Source organism: Phodopus roborovskii, unplaced genomic scaffold (genome assembly GCF_943737965.1).
Source record: "Phodopus roborovskii unplaced genomic scaffold, PHOROB, whole genome shotgun sequence".
Taxonomy (NCBI): domain Eukaryota; kingdom Metazoa; phylum Chordata; class Mammalia; order Rodentia; family Cricetidae; genus Phodopus; species Phodopus roborovskii.
Window position 1 is genome coordinate 9,608,204 of NW_026125444.1, and position 19,463 is coordinate 9,627,666.

Here is a 19,463-nt window from a genome sequence, read left to right on the forward strand (position 1 = left end):
CTCCCCTCAGACAACAGTCCACCACCCTGCGTCACGTTACACACCCTTAAGCTTGTCTTCGTATTAGGTAAGAATTCTGAAAGGCGCAGCAAGACTGCATCCATTTAGTGTCAGATTGGTAGCTTGCAATTTCACAAGAAGCTCGCCACACAATGCACATGTGCACAGCCGCAATCTGACCGAGAAAAGATGGGTACATAAGTAGATTCCGAGTCCCCATCAGCAGTGGTTTGGACAAGAGGGTATCCATGTTGGGACGACTTCAGTATTGAGTGATGCCAAGGATAAACTTCAGCATGAAGCATAAATATACCCATTGATTGCAATGATAACGTACAATAATTATTCTTACCATTTACCAAGGCAACATTTATTCCTCTTCCAACATTGTTCTTAACACCACTCATCAAACTAAAGTGAAAGAAATCAAGACAAACTCATTAGAATTAGTATGTGGAAACGTGTCACAGAAATACAATATAAGAATAGGTATTATACACATATCAAACACTCGACTCAGCAAATTAAAAACTTACTACACCAAAGACGGCCTTACATTGAGTCCACCGTAATGTCAACTCAAATAATACTTCATGCTATTAAAAAATACACATAAAGGTACAATGGTGGTACATAAAGTTACAAAGTTCAATGGTTAAGAACATGTACTACTCATCCAGGGGATCAACACTCATTTCAGGAGACTCACAACCTCCTCTGACTCCAGAGGATCTGATGCCTCTGGTTGCCACTAACACCTGCACTTATGTGCACATACCCGGACAGACACAAATGAAAGTAAACCTGTTCAAATAAAAACATTATGGCTCAAATGCCACTGTGTTACTGCTGTCTCATACTGTGCAGTGACACCTCAGGCAATCCTTTAGGATTTGGGCGCCGTCCTCAAGAAGCCAAGGAACACACCCTCCCTTCTCCATCTTCTGCAGGGTCACTGTGATACCGTGACATGAAATGGAGTCATAGTCTGTATAGACGCTTTAAAATCCAAAGTCAGAGCACTAACGGAGCATTGTCATGCCCGCGTCACCTCACTGTGAACATTTTCCTAGTGATTATCAACATAAACTTTCTCTGTACTCAAAAGAAATACTGTACTTACTGATTACCTCACCCCAGGGCTGCCCGAGACAACCAACGTGGCTGCAGCTTGCAGACCGTAATGCCAGATGACAGTGTGGGATGGAGGGCATATTGGCTTGCTAACCGCTTGTTTTATTGGATATTAACTCAAAGTTTGTAGACAATGTTAAATTAATAGAATTCAAGGTATTAGAAAGTTCCCCAGCTGTGTGTTGGAAGAGGGACACCGTTCTCACATTAGTATACTGCAAGTTTTCCTGACAGAATGTGTAGCACACAATTTCACAAAATGAAATATATAATACTTCATCATCCACTCCTCAGAGTCAACTCATTCTCACAGAAGGTGTCAACTGCTTTCTGCCCAGCTCATATCTGTAACTGAACTATGGTTGCAGGGAATATAATTCTAACAATTATAGCGTGACATACTCGTTTATGTAAACGAGTAAGACAAAGGAAAAACTAAAATCATGCTGAAGCTTCACTTATTTGGTGGTGACAATGTCTTTACTAAGTCAAATAAATTTATAACGCCGGCCAGTTACTTCCTCGTTCTGTTGTTTACAGTATAATATCCACAAGCCATACAATGGCATGGCATGCAGCTAGTTCTCTTCTACATAAATAACATTTCCCCCTCTTTTTCTTGAGTCATGTCTTAGTTTCAAGCTAAGTTCCTATTAAGGACCACACAGCAATCACTAAAAAGTCACTCAAAAACAGTGAATCAAGGTTTTTATTACCATATTAGTATTAATGAATTTCATTATTACATTTTGCATGCATTTAGAACGTAGTTTGATCATCTCATTACCCTCCCTCACCTCCCCCCGACACTCCTGCTCCCCCCTTTCTCTCAAATAGAACTTTTTTTAAAAAAATGATAATGATATAAAATTAGTAAACTGGGTGGTGGTGGCACACACCTTTAATCCCAGCCTGGTCTACAGAGCTAATTCTAGGACAGCCAAGACTACACAAAGAACACTGTCTCAAAAAAACATAAAACAAAAACAAACATAAACAAAAAAACCTCAAAGAAAAGCAATCCAAAAACAGAATAAAATGATAGACTTAAGGCCTCGCCTATCAACACGTTTACTGAATATAAGTAACTCAAACATATCGCATAAATACAGAATGGGAACCACTGGTTATTACAGAACCAACTACATAACGATGGCAATAAATTCATCTGAAACAGAAGTATATAGGTAATAGAAAGAAAAAGAGTAATAAAGCCTTTATGCAAACAACCCAAAGAAGAAATAGCACCAATCAATTTTAAAAACAACAGAAGGTTGGAGTGCATATTTCTCTATGGTGAATTTTAAAAATGCAAGACATTGTGAACAATTAAGGAGGTACAAACCATGAGCTCAATGAGCTACAACTTTACTCTTAGTAGATGCACAGGCATATGGAGGACCCAAGACTTCAGGTCCTCCAAAAGCCAGGCAGCTATCTGAAAGAATAGTCCACCACAGTACAAGCACAGAGAGTGAAACACATCCACACAAAACCTGTATAGAAATGTTTCAGAAACACTATTCGTGATAGTCAGAGAGTGTAAATAATTCAAACATCTATGAAATGATAAAGGACAAAGCAAACTAGGCATTATCTATAATGGAAAATCACTGAGCCATGAAAAGAATTAACTAACACAAGGTAGATGAACCTAGCCAGTTACTGAAGCCCACAGATAATAGTTCTGTATGGAACATCAAAAACAAGCCAATCTATAGGGACAGAAGCAAACAAGGTTATTTAGGACTTGGGTGTGGAGTAGAATAAAAATGAACCAGGGCCAGAGTTAAAGGACACAGTTTCTTTTGGTGGTGTGGCAATGTTCTATGCTGGGACTGAAATCCCAGCATTCTGGAGACAGAGGCTAAAGACAGCCAAAAAGGAATGAGTGAATGAAAAAGAAGGGAAGAAAAAGCCTAAGATTAACTACGGCAGTTTGTACACAACCATGAATCATATTATAAACCAGTGACTGCACACGGCAAATGAAGGAAGTAGGTATATAAACCACATCTCCAAGCTGTTTAAACAAAAGAATTTGTCTTCAGCACACACATAAGACAGACATAAGCATCACCACAGGACAACTGGCTGGACTTCACCAGACCCTGGGGAAGCACATTAGACATGTAAATTTCACCATTGGTACCAAAAACGAATGGTTACAACTAATGTGTTGGTTAATAATCAAACTCCAGTGATTTTCCAAGGAGAGACCATCTTGGAACAAGCTACTCTATTCCAATAATCTTAAATTCAGCACAGGACAAAAGAAGCAAGGCATCACACCGCCATAGGCTTCCCACAAGAGGGCAGCAACCTATCAAGTTTTAACAGATTAGACCGGGGAAACTTGCCATCAATGAAAAACCTCCAAACACACCAAAAGTAGCCACAGCAATTAAAGTATTTACTTTATTCTTCATGACTGTGGAAGACCCTCTGGCCAACTACATACCTTCCGGAAGAAAACAAAACAAAACAAGGAACCCTAAAGGAAATGGCATAAACACTATTATTTATCTTCAAATACTGGTTTTACCTCACATGCCTGCCACCAGCTCTGGCTACTATAAACATTTTGGAGGGAATGTGCCGAGCACTAAAGATGTTCAACAGCTCTGGCTCTCCACAGCTGTAACAAATAACAAATATACCACAGGGAGCAAAAGTAGCCCCACCCATACACAGTAATCTAGAGTAGTTGTCTATCTCCACAGTGAGTTCCTATGCTCAGATCAGGTGCAAGGATACACATATTTTTTTAGTACATAACTTGCTCATTTCTTAGGGTAGACAGGCCAAAAAAAAAAGTTGTTATGAGTAGAGACACCATGTCAAGCAGCTGGCGTAACTAATCATGGCTTCCCCACTGGTCTTTATTCCGCTACATGAGTCATTTTATATAGCTGTGAAACTAACTTTTCAAGAAAACGAGATCATAACACAGTTGAGTCTGAAAACTGTCTCAGCACACTTAGAAAATGACCTCAACCCTTTATCTGCATTGCTCAGAGTTCTTGTGTGGTCTGGCCCACTCACTTCTAGAACTTCCCTCCCATACAGCCTGAGCATGTACTTCTTACCTGGGATGTTGAGACATTTCTGTTCCGCCTCAGGTTGTCTCCTGGTCCCTAGGTTCTCAGACCACACTGGGTGTCTTAGAATCAATCCTCAACACTCAACCTGAAGTTGGCCCCTTACTTACAATCAAGTTGAACTCTATCTACCTCACTCACTCCACTAGTAAGCATCACGCATGTCCATTGCCTGCACAGATGGTGTCCTGATTGACAGTCAGTCACTTGCTTGCATTTACTTTTCAGGTATCTGTCCACCCTGCTAGACTGTATATTCCATGATAGGAGAAACCGGATCCAATAAACACTTGGACAGATGAATGAGTGATGCCTAGCCAAGCAGATGCTTCATGCTTTATGTTAGCACTGTTTAAAAGCTTCACACTGGAATAAATATACAGGAAAAGGCTCTGGACTTGGTCCCTGCAGCATCCCACTGAAAATCCTGACCAGTTATGAAGCCCTTCTACAGGGACCAATGCCATCACCTGAGGCCTGGCTATAAAATTTCATCAATTATTAATCTCTCATGGGAATGGCAGAATGATTTTTGAAACGCAACTGATTGGTAGGAAGCCTCAATTTTTGATCAAACAAACCACACAGTACAAATCCTACGTGACATGCCCACCGTGTTAGAACCAGAGAGTCTGGCTCCCAGCCCGGCACAGTCACACTGAGTCCTACTCCCAAGGTTTATCTTCTAACCTATGTAACTGAGGTTAGAAAACCAACCTGTGTTGACAGGGGTTTGATCTCTTCCTTGAACTAAACTCCATGCTTCAAAGACAGAGTAGGCATCAGAAGATTATCTGTGGGTGAGGTATTCCAAATGAACTCTCATCCTATTATTAAGACTCAAACTTGGACTCTTTAGCAAAGTGAAGGTGGAAACGAAGGGGACTGTCTCTGAAGACATAGAAACTTCCAAGCCCCATGCACTTTGCTGTGTCAATAAACAGATGTGGAGTACTGATTTGGCAGTGGTCACCCATTAGCATGGTGGAAAAGAACAGGAGTGAACAGAGCATCAATTCTGATCAAACTGTTGCCCCCTGAGGCCAATCCTTTCGCGGTTCAATGGAAATTTAACTTAAGCACTGTCTGAGATTCATGCACAAAAGCTGGAAGCAATGGCCCAGTTTCTGCTGTTTAACTCTACATCATCTTAGCCGTGAGTCTACACAGCTGAATGTCACAGTCTTTAGTCTACATAGCTGAATGTCATGTCCATTATTTCACGTGAATTTTAAATAAGCTCGTGTGTCTAGTTTTCTGAACAATCAGACGAAAAACAACTAGAAGCAGGGTTTGCAATTTCAGAGCGGGAACTTGTGACAGGCTAGGATGACAAACCAAAAGCATCCTGTGTAAAACAGCACAACCAGTGAGCCACTCGCCTCAGCCCAAAGTAATGTGAGTGGGACAGGCCGGCCATGACCACCGGGCCCTTTCACATCTCAGTAAGCAGCACTCAAGTAACAAAAATGAAAGACACTGTCCTATAATGTGAAGCATTTGTTGCTCTGGGAAAGCTGCCAAGGAAACTTTGTTCTGACACAAGTATCCTTTATATGGAATTTGTGGTCAAGAGCCCTGTAGAGAGCCCGATGGTGGTGGTACGTGCCTTTAATTCCGGTACTCTGGAGGCAGAAGCAGGTAGCTCTGTAGTGGGTATCGGCTACCTGGCCCTATAGAGGTGGAGCTTCTTAGCTGCTGAGCAAAAAGGTCAATATCATGTTGGGGAAACCCACAGAGACAGTTGACCTGGGCAAGTGGGAGCTCACTGACTCCAGACTGACAGCTGGGGAACCAGCATAAGACCAAACTAGGACCCCTAAATGTGGGTGTCAGTTGGGGACTTGGACAGTCGATGGGGCCACTGACGGTGGAACCAGTATTTGTCCCTAGTGCATGAAGGCTTTTTGGAGCCCATTCCCCACGAAGGGATACTCTCTCAGCCTAGACACACAGGGGAGGGCCTCGGTCCTTCTCCAAACGATGTGACAGACTTTGATGATCTCCCATGGGAGGCCTCACCCTGAGGAGTGGACCCGGGGGAGGGGGCGGGATGATGAGATGGTGGGGCAAGTTTGGAGAAGGGGAGGGAGAGGGAAGTGGGATTGGAATGTAAAACAAGACTGGTTTTTTTTTTTTTTAAGATAAAAATAAAATAAAAGGGGGAACAGGTACTCTCCTGCATGCTGGTGGGAGACTGGATTGCTGCCCCCATTCACCCCAGGGCAGAACAGGAGACTGAAGTGGCTCTCTACCTTGTTGTATTCCTGGGTGCTTTCTAATAAATCTTGATACCCTTTTATTCAATTCACGAGGATTCACATACGTTTGCATACACAGATCTCTGTGAGTCTGAGGCCAGTCAGATCTATACATAGAGAGTTCCAGAACAGCCAAGGCTACACACAGAAATCTTGCTCAAAAAACAAAAACAAAACAAACAAACAAACAAAACACCCACAAAACCAAACAAACCAAAAAAAAAAAAAAGAGCTTCTGGAGCCACTGAGCACTTGAAAGCTGCCAACCACCCTGCATGAAGAGGTTTATTATTATTATTATTATTATTACTTTAATGAATTTAAAGTATTTAAGAATCAAAATGAAACAGCCACATTTATCCTTACACAAAGCCAAATAAAAATCAGTTCTCTTGGTCACTCTCTTAATGCACGGGGAGTGGGAGGAATCAAACAATAACAGAAGCATTTCAGAAGCTCCACCACCACCAGCAGTCACAGAAGACAAGGCCTGGAGTTCTGAGCCATCCAATACTCACACATTGTCCTCCAGGCAGATCTTGGGACCCACGACATTGGCTGCTCCACTGGCCATTTTAAAAGCAAAGTGCTTCTCAGGGCATGATTTAGAGATCCCACATTTGTACCTGGGAGGCTTCGTAGCTTCAGGAGAATAGAAATAGGCTTGAGCATCTTTAGAAAATGAATTATTAGGATTTCATAATCAGTTTTAGATTTCAAACAACACACACACACATAGATAGATATGCATGCATATTATTAAGGTACACTTAGGGGCTAGAGGGATAACTCAGCGATTAAGAGCACTGGCTGCTTTTCCAGAGGACCCAGGTTCAATTCCCAGCACCAACATGATGGCTCAGTCATCTGTAACTGTAGTTCCAAGGAATCAGTTACCTTCTTCTCGACTCGATGAGCACAATACATGTGGTGCACAGACACACGTGTAGGCAAAACATCACACATATGAAATAATAATTTAAAAAGAGAGATACACATATTTAACTTTTCCCCCTGAGGGTATCCAAAAAAAAAAAAAAAAAAAAAAAAAAAAAAAAAAAAAACAAAACAAAACAAAACAAGAACAACAACAAAAAACAAGCATGGAAGAAAGGCAGGCAAGCCCCCAAAATGACACAAGAACATAACTCATCCCTTCCTGGGGAATAAGCCAACTACTGAGAGAAATGGATTGTGCCATGGATCTTGCCGAGCAAGGCAGCTCTTATTTAATTATTCATAAAATTATCTTTAAATTTCTGGGTACCCAGGGCTTTTTTAATTGCTCATTTGGATGTCCAGGGCATCTAAACCAGGATCAGTAAAAGCTTGGTTCTCCCACCCACCCAGGCACAAGCTGACTCTCCTATTCACTCTCTGTGGCTGTGCTCAAACCCCAAGGCTGGAACCCAAGCACAGAGCAAATGTCCACCAACCATGAAGAACCTATGACACTAGGCCATCCAACTGAATGATGGCCATATAATCTCAAAACTCAACTCCTCCTCCAGTGTTTGTTCACAGAAATCTCCCACACTGCTTGAACATGAACTCCTACAGGGCCACACACAGGATGCAACATTTAGAGAACAAGGGAGGGACTTACATCGAGCGGCTGAGTCCAGCGCAGATCGAGCTAAGAAGAGAGACAATCAACGTCATTAGAAAACACAGAAACTTCTAATAAGCCATGGGAATACATGTTCAGGTGACTGCATATATAATACCAGTATTGAGTCAGAGAAGCAGAACCCTTCTATTAATTCATTATGGACAAGTATGTATTGAAATCATAGACAGTAGTGTTTTATTACCGAAAAAAATCTCTTAAAATTCTATTATTTATTTGTTTTTGTTTTAAGTGGGGGAGAGGGGGGACAAAGGAGGTGTGAGACAGGGTTTCTCTGTGTAGCCCTGGCTGTCTTCGAACTTGTGCTGTAGACCAGGCTGGCCTTGAACTTACAGAGATCCACCTGCTTCTGCTTCCTGAGTACCGACATTAAGGTGTACGCCATCACTGCCTGGTTCATTTTAAACTTTATATTTTGTTTAGTTATTTATTACAAATTTAGACCTTACTCAGAATATTAGTCTGAAAACATACCTTTAAAAGACTACTAACTGTGTTGGTGAACAATACTGTATTTAAATGATGCTGTTGCAGGCCTGGGCCGGGCTTGGTACCCATAGTCCTGGAGAATAAGCATAAATCTATCTTGGGGTTTGGTGGAAATTTGAGAGTACAAGGAGGAGGGAGGGTGAATGTTGGGGAAACCTGAATTTCTCCACAAAAGCTGTACAGTAAAGAAAGGCCTAATGAAGCCAATGCCATTACTGGCCATTTCTTATTTCATCGGATCAAGGAAGGGAGAAAGTCAGCTCCTGACACCCACAGTGGGTCTCCCCAGACCTCCATCACAATCACACTTAGTGCTCTGTAAGTACACCAGTGTCTGATCCCAGTCCAAGGGGATTTTAACACAGACCATCAAAGTGCTACAGACAGCTGGTTTTTGATGTGGCTAATACGTACACAGTGTGATAGATGCTGGCCATCTGTCTAACTATTAATAGTCACTTAGTTTTTTACTTCTGTACTATTTTTGATAACTGTGAATTTCCTGTAAGTCAACTATTCAAATTATGGGACAGAAAGTGGAAGCAGAAAGAGTTTCTAGATGCATCTAAAGAAGAGACCAAGTCAGTAGCTCCGGCACCCAATACCCAATAGAACACTTTGTAGAACATTAGGCACTGTTAAAGTCGCAGATCTAGGACACAGGGAAAGAAAAAAGCATGGAATATAGCAAAACAGCCTGCCCTCTTTCAAGAACCTACATACAGAGATGATTCCCATGCAAAGAGAGACCTGGACTGGCAAATAACAAAACAGAAGAGGGGGAGAGAGACGGGAGGACATCTAACCAGGTGCTGGGTTTTCCTGTTCATTCTTTCCATTTCCTTATATAATCACAGAGATTCCATCCAATGCTTTCACTTGTTTAAATAGGAGAACTAAACTCTGGAGCAGAGTCGGCAAAATGAAGACCTGAAATTCTCAACTTCAGCTGTCTTTAAAAAGCAAACAAACAAGGCAGCTCAGTGGGTAGGGGACTTGACACCAAGCAAGACGATTCCCCTAGATCCACATGGTATAAGGAGAGAACTGACTCACAGTTGTCCTCTGACCTCCATTCATATGCCATAGCACATATTTGCCTACACCCATCTACAAATACACCACACACACACACACACACACACACACACACACACAACTAAGAAAAAAAAATTGCCCAGGCAGTGGCGGTACATGCCTTGAATACCAGAACTCAAAAGATCTCAGGCCAGCCTGCTTTACAGATCAAGTACCAGGACAGCCAGGGCTACACAGAAGAAAGCCTGTCTTCAATACAAAAACAAAAAACAAATAGACAAAAAAAAAAAAAAACCTAAATCAATTAATTGAAGAAAAAGAAAAGAGTATTATTAACAGACTCCAGTGTTAAAATTCTTAGAAAGGAACACTGTTAAAATCAGGAATTTTAGTCTCCCTACCCGTGCTAGGATGATTAGAAGGCGGGTATCTGACCTATGGTAGCGATGGGGAGATCTGAACAGGGGCAGACCACCACCACTCACTCCTATGTGCTAGGTGTCTGAAGTATGTCTGGATGGTCACTGACATGGTCATCATGTTTCAGAGATAAGGAAAGTAAGGACAGAGCCTAACTGGTGTGTTTTATGTTTTAGTTCACTTTTAATATTTCATAGCATGTACTTATGTTTATGCTTATGTGTGCATGTGTGATTACACAGATGCCAAGGGACATATGTGGAGATCTCAGAGGACAATTTACAGGAGTACTCTCCTCCCACCACCATATGGATCCTAGGGATTGAACTAAAGGAGCCAGACTTGATGGCTGGCATATTTACCTGTGGAGCCATCCGTCAGCCTGCAACTGGCTTTTAAAATCATCTCGTGTAAAAGCCAGGCCCACTGTACCACGTCTAAAGAGTGAATATGTAAGCAAAAAGCAGGAGTCAGTCCCAGAGCAGAAAGCCAGGTTAGGAGCCTTTTAGAATAACTCTAACCAGAGGCTCAGGTCTGAGTTTACTTACAAAGAACCTGCTGACATAATCTATGTTTAAACAAGAAAAAGTCAGTCCTGAGGAAAGAATTATGAAAGGAGGTCACAGACAGGGATTAGGCTCAGAAATGGACCAATTGCAGGGGCGATGCAAAGGAAGGAGTCAGGGACATTGGCTTGGCTTACAAGTGCCGATATTCATTCACAGGAGGATTTGGAACTACTTTATACCTGAGTGTTTAATGCTATCTCAAGTCATCTTACCAATGACTAAAATATCCAAGGATAAAACTGCCAAGCTGTTTCACAGAGATAATCTGAACTGTATTCAGTTCTGTCCTAGCTGAATGTCAGTGCTGAAAACTAATACTGCATTAAACCACAGCCAGGAACACGGCTGGCAGACTGGCAGACTGTATGCAAGTCTACATCCTGCCTTTTCGTGACAGTTTACTGATGGGAGATGTCATTCCGTAAATATGTTTCTCTTATTGGTTAATGAATAAAGCACCGCTGGCCAATAGGAAAGCAAGATAGGCAGAATGAAGAGACTAGGAGGAAAGAGGAAGTGGTAGGGAGGGGTCAGCATGGACCAGAGAGCAGAATGCCGGCCCCTCTTTCCGGTAAGATGAGACCACGTGGAAGTACTTAGATTAATAGAAATGGGTTAATAATTAAGACAGAGCTAGCCAGTAAGAAACTAGTAACTGGCCAATAGCATTATATCAAATACAGAGTCTCTATGTGTTATTTGGGGCTGGTGTGGCTGTGGGACCTGACCTGCGGGGGGGGGGGTGCGCTACTCATAACAGTTTACAATTCCTAAGATGTTTGTAATGGGTAGAACTATGGCAAGGGTATCCAGGGTCTCTGAATATTACTTCTTACCAACAGAGTGTGACTCTATAATTCCTTCAAGATTAAGTCTTGTAAAAAAAAAAAAAAAAAAAGAAATTGCCCCTGTATGTTTGGGGTGGGGTGTGCTGGAGACTGAAACCTGCGTGTACTAAGCAAGCATCCTCATGCCAAAATACTGTTTAGAGATTTACATTTTTTTTTTTTTTAGTTGATGCTGTTCATTGCTTTTTATCTCTTAAGGTTTCCCTTATTATTTTAAATCACAACCTATCTTGGTAATTTAAATTACCAACTGTGGTCAAATTTTTTATTCTTCCTGTCTGGAAATGCCTGTTTTATTTTTCTAAAACAATATGATATAAAAAGCCTGAGACAATGAGCCAGGTTATCCCAACACTCAGAAGGCAGGGGCAGGCAGATCTCTGAGTTCAAGGCCAGCTTCTTCTATGGAGTGAATTCCAGGATATCCAGGGATACACAGAAAAACTATGTCTCGAAAAACAAACAAAACAGCCTGAGTCATAATGACTGGCCCAATGAGTGAGTCTCTGATTCTTGTGTCTTCTTTTGGGCTGTTTCTCATTGTCCAACTTTGATGTGATGGATTTTGTTTTAGCTCATTATCATTTATTTTATCATGTTTGGCTGTTATCTCTTAGAAGCCTGTTCTTTTCTAATGAGACAGAAAAGGGTGGATCTGGATGGGAGGGGAGATGGGGAGGAGCTGGGAGGAGTAGAGGAAGAGAAAAATAATCGGGATATATTGTGTGACGAAAGAATCTCTTTTCAACAAATACGGGGGAAAGAATCTGTTCAAACTATTAGGTTATTACAAAAGAAACTTGAAAATGCACTACTGAATGAACAGTTAACCATGGAGGTAACTAGAGACTTGTAGGAGGTAACTAGTAACAAGTGCCTGAAACCATCCTCTATGGATTCAATCTGATAAATTAAGTTGGATGCTAAATGAATGGTTAAGAGGACTAACATATTCCAAACAAAAAAAAATAAAACAAATCCCACAATTAATATTTTCACCAGTTCAATCTAGACTGGAATCCAATAACATTTTATAGATAAAATGCACTACAGTTACAAGATGAAAACAAAACCCTGCCCTAAACAGTGTCTAACCAAATAGGGAAAATGCAGGCAAGAACAAGGCCCTAGCAATACGGAACACCAGAAAGGAAAATAGGAGTGTCAAGTGTTCTAGTTAAAGTATTCGGCTCGGGTTCAGACTGACTGGAAAGGCAGAATCTCATGCCATATCCCAGATAGTGAGACATTAAGATTCTCTGAAGAGTATTTTGACCACAGAGGTTGAGTAGTGGTGTGCAGGAGAATCTCAGGTTCAGACCGATAGAAGTGAATCAAGCGTTACGAGTCCCTTCTGAGTATTAACTCACCAGTTCAAGCCCTCCGCATTCTTCTGTCTAATTCTACCAACTAGAACAAGAAGCTGTTTCCAGGATTCAGTCTCTTTCCATGCTTAGCCTGAAGCCAAAGCTCACGCCATGTGAACACAAGGACCCAGGAAAAACAAACACCTTCTTAGTTTCCAACAACGGCAGCCGATAGTCTCCAGAAGAGATCCGGTATTAATTTTATATTGTGTGAGATAAATATAACCAATTCCATGTGAGTAGAAGGACCTGAAGTTCTAGTCTTCACCCTCATGATAACACACTTAAGGTCACGGATATAGGTCCGTGGTATAAGCACTTGCCTGGCATCCATAAAGCCTGGAGTTTAAAGAGAGGGAAATTGCATGGCGGGCACTGTGATGGTGGACACCTGTGACCCATGCATTTGGAGAGGGTGGCAAGTGGGAGGGCAACCAAGGCCGCACCATGAACCCTGAAAGAACCTGCAGTGCCACAGGAAAACCACAGTACACTTCTAGAAGAGAAATGTCTGGAAAATCAGTGCGGCATTAAACATAACTGGCTCCATTTTATTATCGTAAGGGTCTTGTTTCAAACTGAGTTAAGAATGCAGCACAATGGTAGAACACTCGCCTAGCACGTACAGGGCACTGGGATGGGTCCCCGAGCATTGTTAAAGGACCTTACGTGGGTACAGTGACAACAGAAAAACACCAAATAATGGACAAAAATGAAAGTCACAGAGAAAAGAAATAAGAATGTTAAGGACCAACTTGTACAAATCCATTTCTCTGATGCTTTTTACAACCTGGACCGGGGTCCATTTTCTAGCGGCCGACTCAAATGAACAAAGAGTTTAAACACACTAGTGTGAGCACTTGGGAGCCATGACTAATGCTTCTCACCACCGTGTAGCAAGTGGTCATTTAAATATGCTTAAAATGTCCAACAGAATTGATTGTCCCATACTGGCTTTATTCTTAGACATGTTTTTTAGAATACTGTAATGAATGACTTCACCCACATGATACTTCTTTTTCTAGACAGAATAAGCAGCAGTGAACCCATGCTGAGAACTGACACATTGGACAGTGCTAGATTCTGGGGCTGGGGAGATAGTTTGGCGGTGAAGAGCACTGGCTACCCTTCCAGACTACCCAGGTTCTATTCTCAGCACACACAAAGCTCACAATTGTCTGTAACTCAAGTTCCAGGGGGATACACGATGCTTTCTTCTGAGGGCACCAGGCAGGCATGTACAAAGTGCACAGACATACAAGGCAGGCAAAAGACCCATACACACAAAATAATAAAATACAACTTTCTTAAAAAGAATGAAGTTCTTCTACAGTAGACAGCAGCTACCTCAAGAAACCCCTCACTCGTCAACCTGCCACAGGAACACGTGACTGTTGAGTGCTCGGCCCTATACAGGACATGGGTGCCACCCTCTCTAAAGCTTGGAGAACCTCATGGAGGAGGGAACAGTGACTGAAAAGTGCTGTTTCCTAGACATTACATGGCTACAGTCCTCAAGACATCCCATCAGCTGGATGATGGGCACAAGACTGTGCCTGTCAACATTCCATCGTGGATGGGACGGAGATTGTGAGATACTGCTTTTCCCTGAGCAGCTGCTAGAATTTAACAGCTACAGTAGGAGAGAGAGGTGTAGTCACTGGCAAGATGCCCATGCTCCAATAAAACATGCTCATGTGAGCAAGCCTAAACTGAATGAGTTGAAAAAAAAAAAAAAAAGAAGAAGAAGACATGAAACTAGGAGAGTGTATAATCAATGGGAATAATAGTGGGGAGGAGACAACAGTGTTATTTTAAAGGCAGGGGAGGGGAGGTGAAACTTACCAAATAGATTTCCTAAGCTTGCATCCATTTTAATTTCAAATACTTGAGAAATAACATAAAATGTCAATAAAAATACTGCCACAGCTACCACCAACTTTGCAGCTCCTAGAAAAAAAGGCAGAAGTCGCTCAGCATGGTTTTAGAAGCCAACAGAATCTCTGCTACACAAACATTACGTTTCTACAAAAGCGTTAAGACGACGAATACAGTCCTGTTTTGTACTCTACAAATCTTAATGTTACTGGAGTTACAATGACTGCATGATACTCACAATCACAGAACTCACGGACACAAGACAAGGTGGGGTGGGTTACCTACCAACAGCCGCTAGCTGAGTGGAACTCCTCCACCATGCCTGCAGGACTACATTAAGTCAGTCATAAAAGCAATGCCCTCTGGCGATGACACAAAACACTAAACCTGAGATGCCAAGGCCCAGACCTCCAGGACACTAGGAGTTGAAGTGAAATATAGCAAGCTTACTATCCTACCACCAACCCATCTCACCTGGAGCTATCTAATGCCATGGGGAACTGTGAATATTACCTTCTTCCTCTAGCTCAATACCTATTTAAGACAGGACTCTGACCACGGGGACAGGCTTGGACATCACCGTGACTGGCTATGCGATAAGCTCCATGAGGGCATATTTCTCTGCTTTAGACTTTGTATCTTTATGGTTGTCAGAGTACTTTATAACAGTCATCAATGCCGTATCTGCTTAGTATAAATCACCTCTTACTCTAAGCAATCACAAAGGGCAAGGTCAGAAAGGGAATGGAACAAGGCCAGAGCAACAGTTTTCCCCTCAACCTCTGGATTTCAGACATGACGTGTTTACTTGGCACCAGTACTAGCTTATTCATGCCAACACAACCTCAATCGCCTGCTCCTACTAATAGTTTAGGTTTAACCTCTACTGATATGAAAGGAGATAGACAGAATCAGCTGCTATCTGACCTTAGGAAAAAAAAATCCCAGAGATGAAGTAATGCTCTAAGATTATATATAAACCAGTGGCTGCACATGGACCAGAACTCAAGCCCCCCTGCAAAAGGCTAGTAGCCTGTATAGTAAATACATCGTCCCACACTAAATGACATATTCTTCAGGGGAGGGAGCTCATGGCACCAAACTCAATATGGTAGGTGAGGAAGAATTTAAAAAAAGAAAAAAAAAAAAAAAAAGATCATCTACTCTCATAAACCCACAAGAATAGTCTATATCCTCAGCGGGGAGGGCCAGAGGAAGCTTAAGATATCTGGAAAGGCCAATGATTCTGAAAGGTAGCCACACCCAGAGCCTCCTCAGCACTAATTCCAGATCCTCTATTCACAGCTAAACGTGAAAAGATACAAGAAAAATCTTGGTACCTTCCTTCCAATTCGGCTGTGAATCTAAAACTGCTCTAAAAAAAAAAAAAAAAACAGAGCCTTAACAAATTCTATCAATACAGGAACGAAGTGGCAATGAGTATGTCCAACTAATGCTCACCTCCATCTCCTCACTTCCTCCCTCCAAAGGCTGCTTCCTGTTCTTCAAAGCCACTACTAGCTACCTGCATTTTTAGCACATAAGAACAAACTTCCATTTGGTTGGGACCTCCTCCTCCCAGGACTGAGCTGAGTGTCTCATACAAAGCATGTTCTCACCACATATATGCTCTAGAAATAAATGACAGCAGGAGCACACACTGCTTTCATCATGGAAGACTGAGGCCAGTGGCTTGGCGGTGACAGATCGAATGCTAGTCTTCTAGTTTATTTTCCTGCAGCCATGGGCATGTGTGATAGGGGAAAATCCCCCACTGTCTTCTAAAACAGACAACAGATAAATGAAACTTGCATTGTTCAAGGCTGAAGTTGCATAGTGTTGCATCAGTGGTAGCATGGGGGTCTTTTCTTAACACTTACATAATTTATGTATCGGTGGGTTTGGCCAAGTGTACAACTGTCAATATGTATGCCCAGTGCTCATAAAGTCAGAAAGAGGGTGTCAGACCCCCCTGAATTAGTTACTGATGGTTGTGAGTCACTGTGTGGATGCTGGGAACTGAGCCTGGGTCCTCAGCAGCAGGAGCATCACCGAGTGCTCTTACCCTCTGGCCCATCTCTCCAGCCCAGCACTGAGTTTTAAACCAGGACCTGTTCACTTACACTTGTCTGGAACAAGGAAGAAACAGACGCTCCAAGATACAGAAAAGTCAGTAGCAGGAACACACAGTCTCCACAGTGGGAGAGTTCAGCAGCTTGCTATAGAGTATGGCCTCCAGGGTTGGTCCCAAAGTCCAGTGCCAGCCTTGGAGGGGCTTAGCATGGCACCACAACTCCCGTTCCTGACTTGGTGTATCATTTCCTCTTCCTTTTACTAATAGCACTGTTGTGAGACTGTCCCTGAACTTATAAACTAAGGATCATTACATTCCAGACTATGTAAGCATTTCACAGCAACCAGAATTTAGAAGATATTAATTAGCTCAAAGCAGTGAACTAATAACTAATCTTCCTTATGTGTCCATTAAAGGCAGAGCCCCCCAACCGATGCCAAGAAAAAGACGAACATAAAAACTAGATGTGAAGTTAATTTTACTGGAAATGAATTTGGAATTATGTACAAAACAAGAACTTGCTTAAACACGCTTAAACAGCATATTTAAAGATCCTCAAGAGACCACAATTTTAAATTGTTCTGCTGAACCCAAGACCATCCCGAAAGAAAAAGCAAAGCAAACAAGAGTCCCACATGTTTTAAAACAAGCAAGCTCTTGTTTCTGGAAACTTCTTCCTCCACAAGGGTCTAACTACTTAGAAACGATGCCTTGTAACTTCACAGCCAAGAGGCCAATTTTTCAATTTCCACAAAGCATTTGTAGCAAATGTCAGTTAACTTGGTTTTAGTGTTTGATCAACTCTACTTGAGTCTAAACTAAGAAGAGGGTTGTTTTGTTTTTTTTTTTTTTTTTTTTTTTTTTTTTTTGTTCACCTGCCTCAGCTTCTGGCATCTGAGAGACTGTGAAAATACTTGGTTTGCTTGTAAGAAAACCACAATTAAGAATAAGACTAATTATCTTGATTTTGGAGGCTCAACCTGTTTTCTTTCCCCTGTCACAGATTTAGCAGAGTTCCTCAGAGCAATGTGCCTTTGGGGGTGAGGAGGCTGTGGCTGGAGGCTACATTGCAGAAAGGCCAACTGCGTGTTCATGGATCTAGCCTTTATAGATGCTTATCAATGCCTACATTAATACTACAGGCATCTAGCAAGGACTTCCAATGCACACAGCATACTACTTCAGGTTCCTGTCAATGTTCTGGATTTATACCTCGACTAATAATTCACAGCCAAACCACATTTTTGTAAATTCTTAATGCACATCATACTTAACTGCACATAGGAGAGAGTCCTATTTTAGAATTCCTTTTTTTCTTGATGGCTAGAACATAGCAAGAAAAAACCAGCCTCTTTGCATTTCCAAAACCCTTCTTTGAGTATTTTATATGTATTACTAGGCAAATAAGCTTACCACATAAGAAATAAACATTAATATTTGGAATAATTTCAGTAAAAGGCTTATCTATGGAAACCTACGTAATGCATACTAAATGTACAAGTTGAGATGTGCTGACTACATAAATCGGAAAGGCTAAACGTGATTTAATTTACTTTAGCCTGGCACTTATGTTTCAGAAATGTTACAGGTATGGTGGCACCTACATATAATCTCTGAGGCGGGGAGACAGTTTGAACCAGCTTAGACCAGAAAGCAAGACCCACCACAAAAGGGGGCTGGGAGGAGGAGAATGAAGATGAATCAGTGGATTACAGACCCTGCCCTTTACTCATTATTGAGCAAGCAGGTTATAAAGTAAATGATAAGAAATTACTTTCACTGAATTAAATAAATATCTCACCTGCTACCCTCATTGTTGCTTTTTCACTCGATGGCACTTCTTAGAAATACGGTCCTAAAAATCAAAGGGAAAGACAAACACCATCAATTATACCATGAATGTTCTTCCTTAGATGGAGCTTATTTTAGAAAGTATACATGAAACCAATTAAGTAAATGCCATGACGTTTCTAAGTATTCTACAAATAGCAATGTTTAATGAAAAATCTCTTCACTGCCCACACCTTCCACTGGGCCATAAATAAATACATAAATAGAGAAAGAAAGAAAACCAGAAGTTGCCTTGCTTGTGTCGCCCACTGACCATGTCCTTTGCTCCCATCATGCCCTCTGCCACAAAGGTTAGCTATATCCCCCCCCCCTTGAGTACACATCTGTTAGGAGCTCACAGCATCTGGATTTAAACACTGGTTAGTTAACACATCACGTCAGTAAGCCCTTCACCAAGTAACAGAAAACCATTTGGAAATGGTGGTTACTAGGCTGGTTCATGCCAGCCAGCACAGGACGCTATTTCCTTTTTCATGAAGTAACTCAGATATATCACCGCTGAACACATTCACAGAAAATGCTGTGAATTTAATACTAAACCCATTTCACACTTTTCAATTCCCATAGGCAAAATAACGTAACAGGAGGCTTAGAATTATAATTTTAAGTACTCCAGCAATTATCATTACTGACAGAATGTTATACGTCAAAGAAACTATTCTTTGATATTATTTTACCAACTGGCAACAAATGCTAGGAAAAAAAAAAAATCTATGCCTGTGTGCTTTTCCTTCCTACAAAACAACTCAAAATGGAACTGTAAATAAGATGTCTATACCAAAGCTACACCCCCATTCACTTAC

The 19,463-nt window shown here is 41.6% G+C and overlaps 1 protein-coding gene across 2 annotated transcripts in view; it reads right to left on the reverse strand.

Annotated features, from left to right (window-relative positions):
- Nucleotides 1-19,463, reverse strand: part of Fam3c (FAM3 metabolism regulating signaling molecule C) — a 48,434-nt gene that overhangs the window by 15,560 nt on the left and 13,411 nt on the right. The window contains exons 2-6 of one of the 2 annotated variants that reach the window (XM_051175739.1): nt 18,611-18,664; nt 14,703-14,807; nt 8,103-8,132; nt 7,015-7,168; nt 353-411 (exon numbers count right to left, since the gene is read on the reverse strand). In XM_051175739.1, coding sequence (XP_051031696.1) covers nt 353-411; nt 7,015-7,168; nt 8,103-8,132; nt 14,703-14,807; nt 18,611-18,623 — 361 coding nt within the window. In that variant the 5' untranslated portion in view covers nt 18,624-18,664. The remainder of the gene's footprint in view (nt 1-352; nt 412-7,014; nt 7,169-8,102; nt 8,133-14,702; nt 14,808-18,610; nt 18,665-19,463) is intronic. The other variant, XM_051175740.1, reaches the window with a different exon arrangement.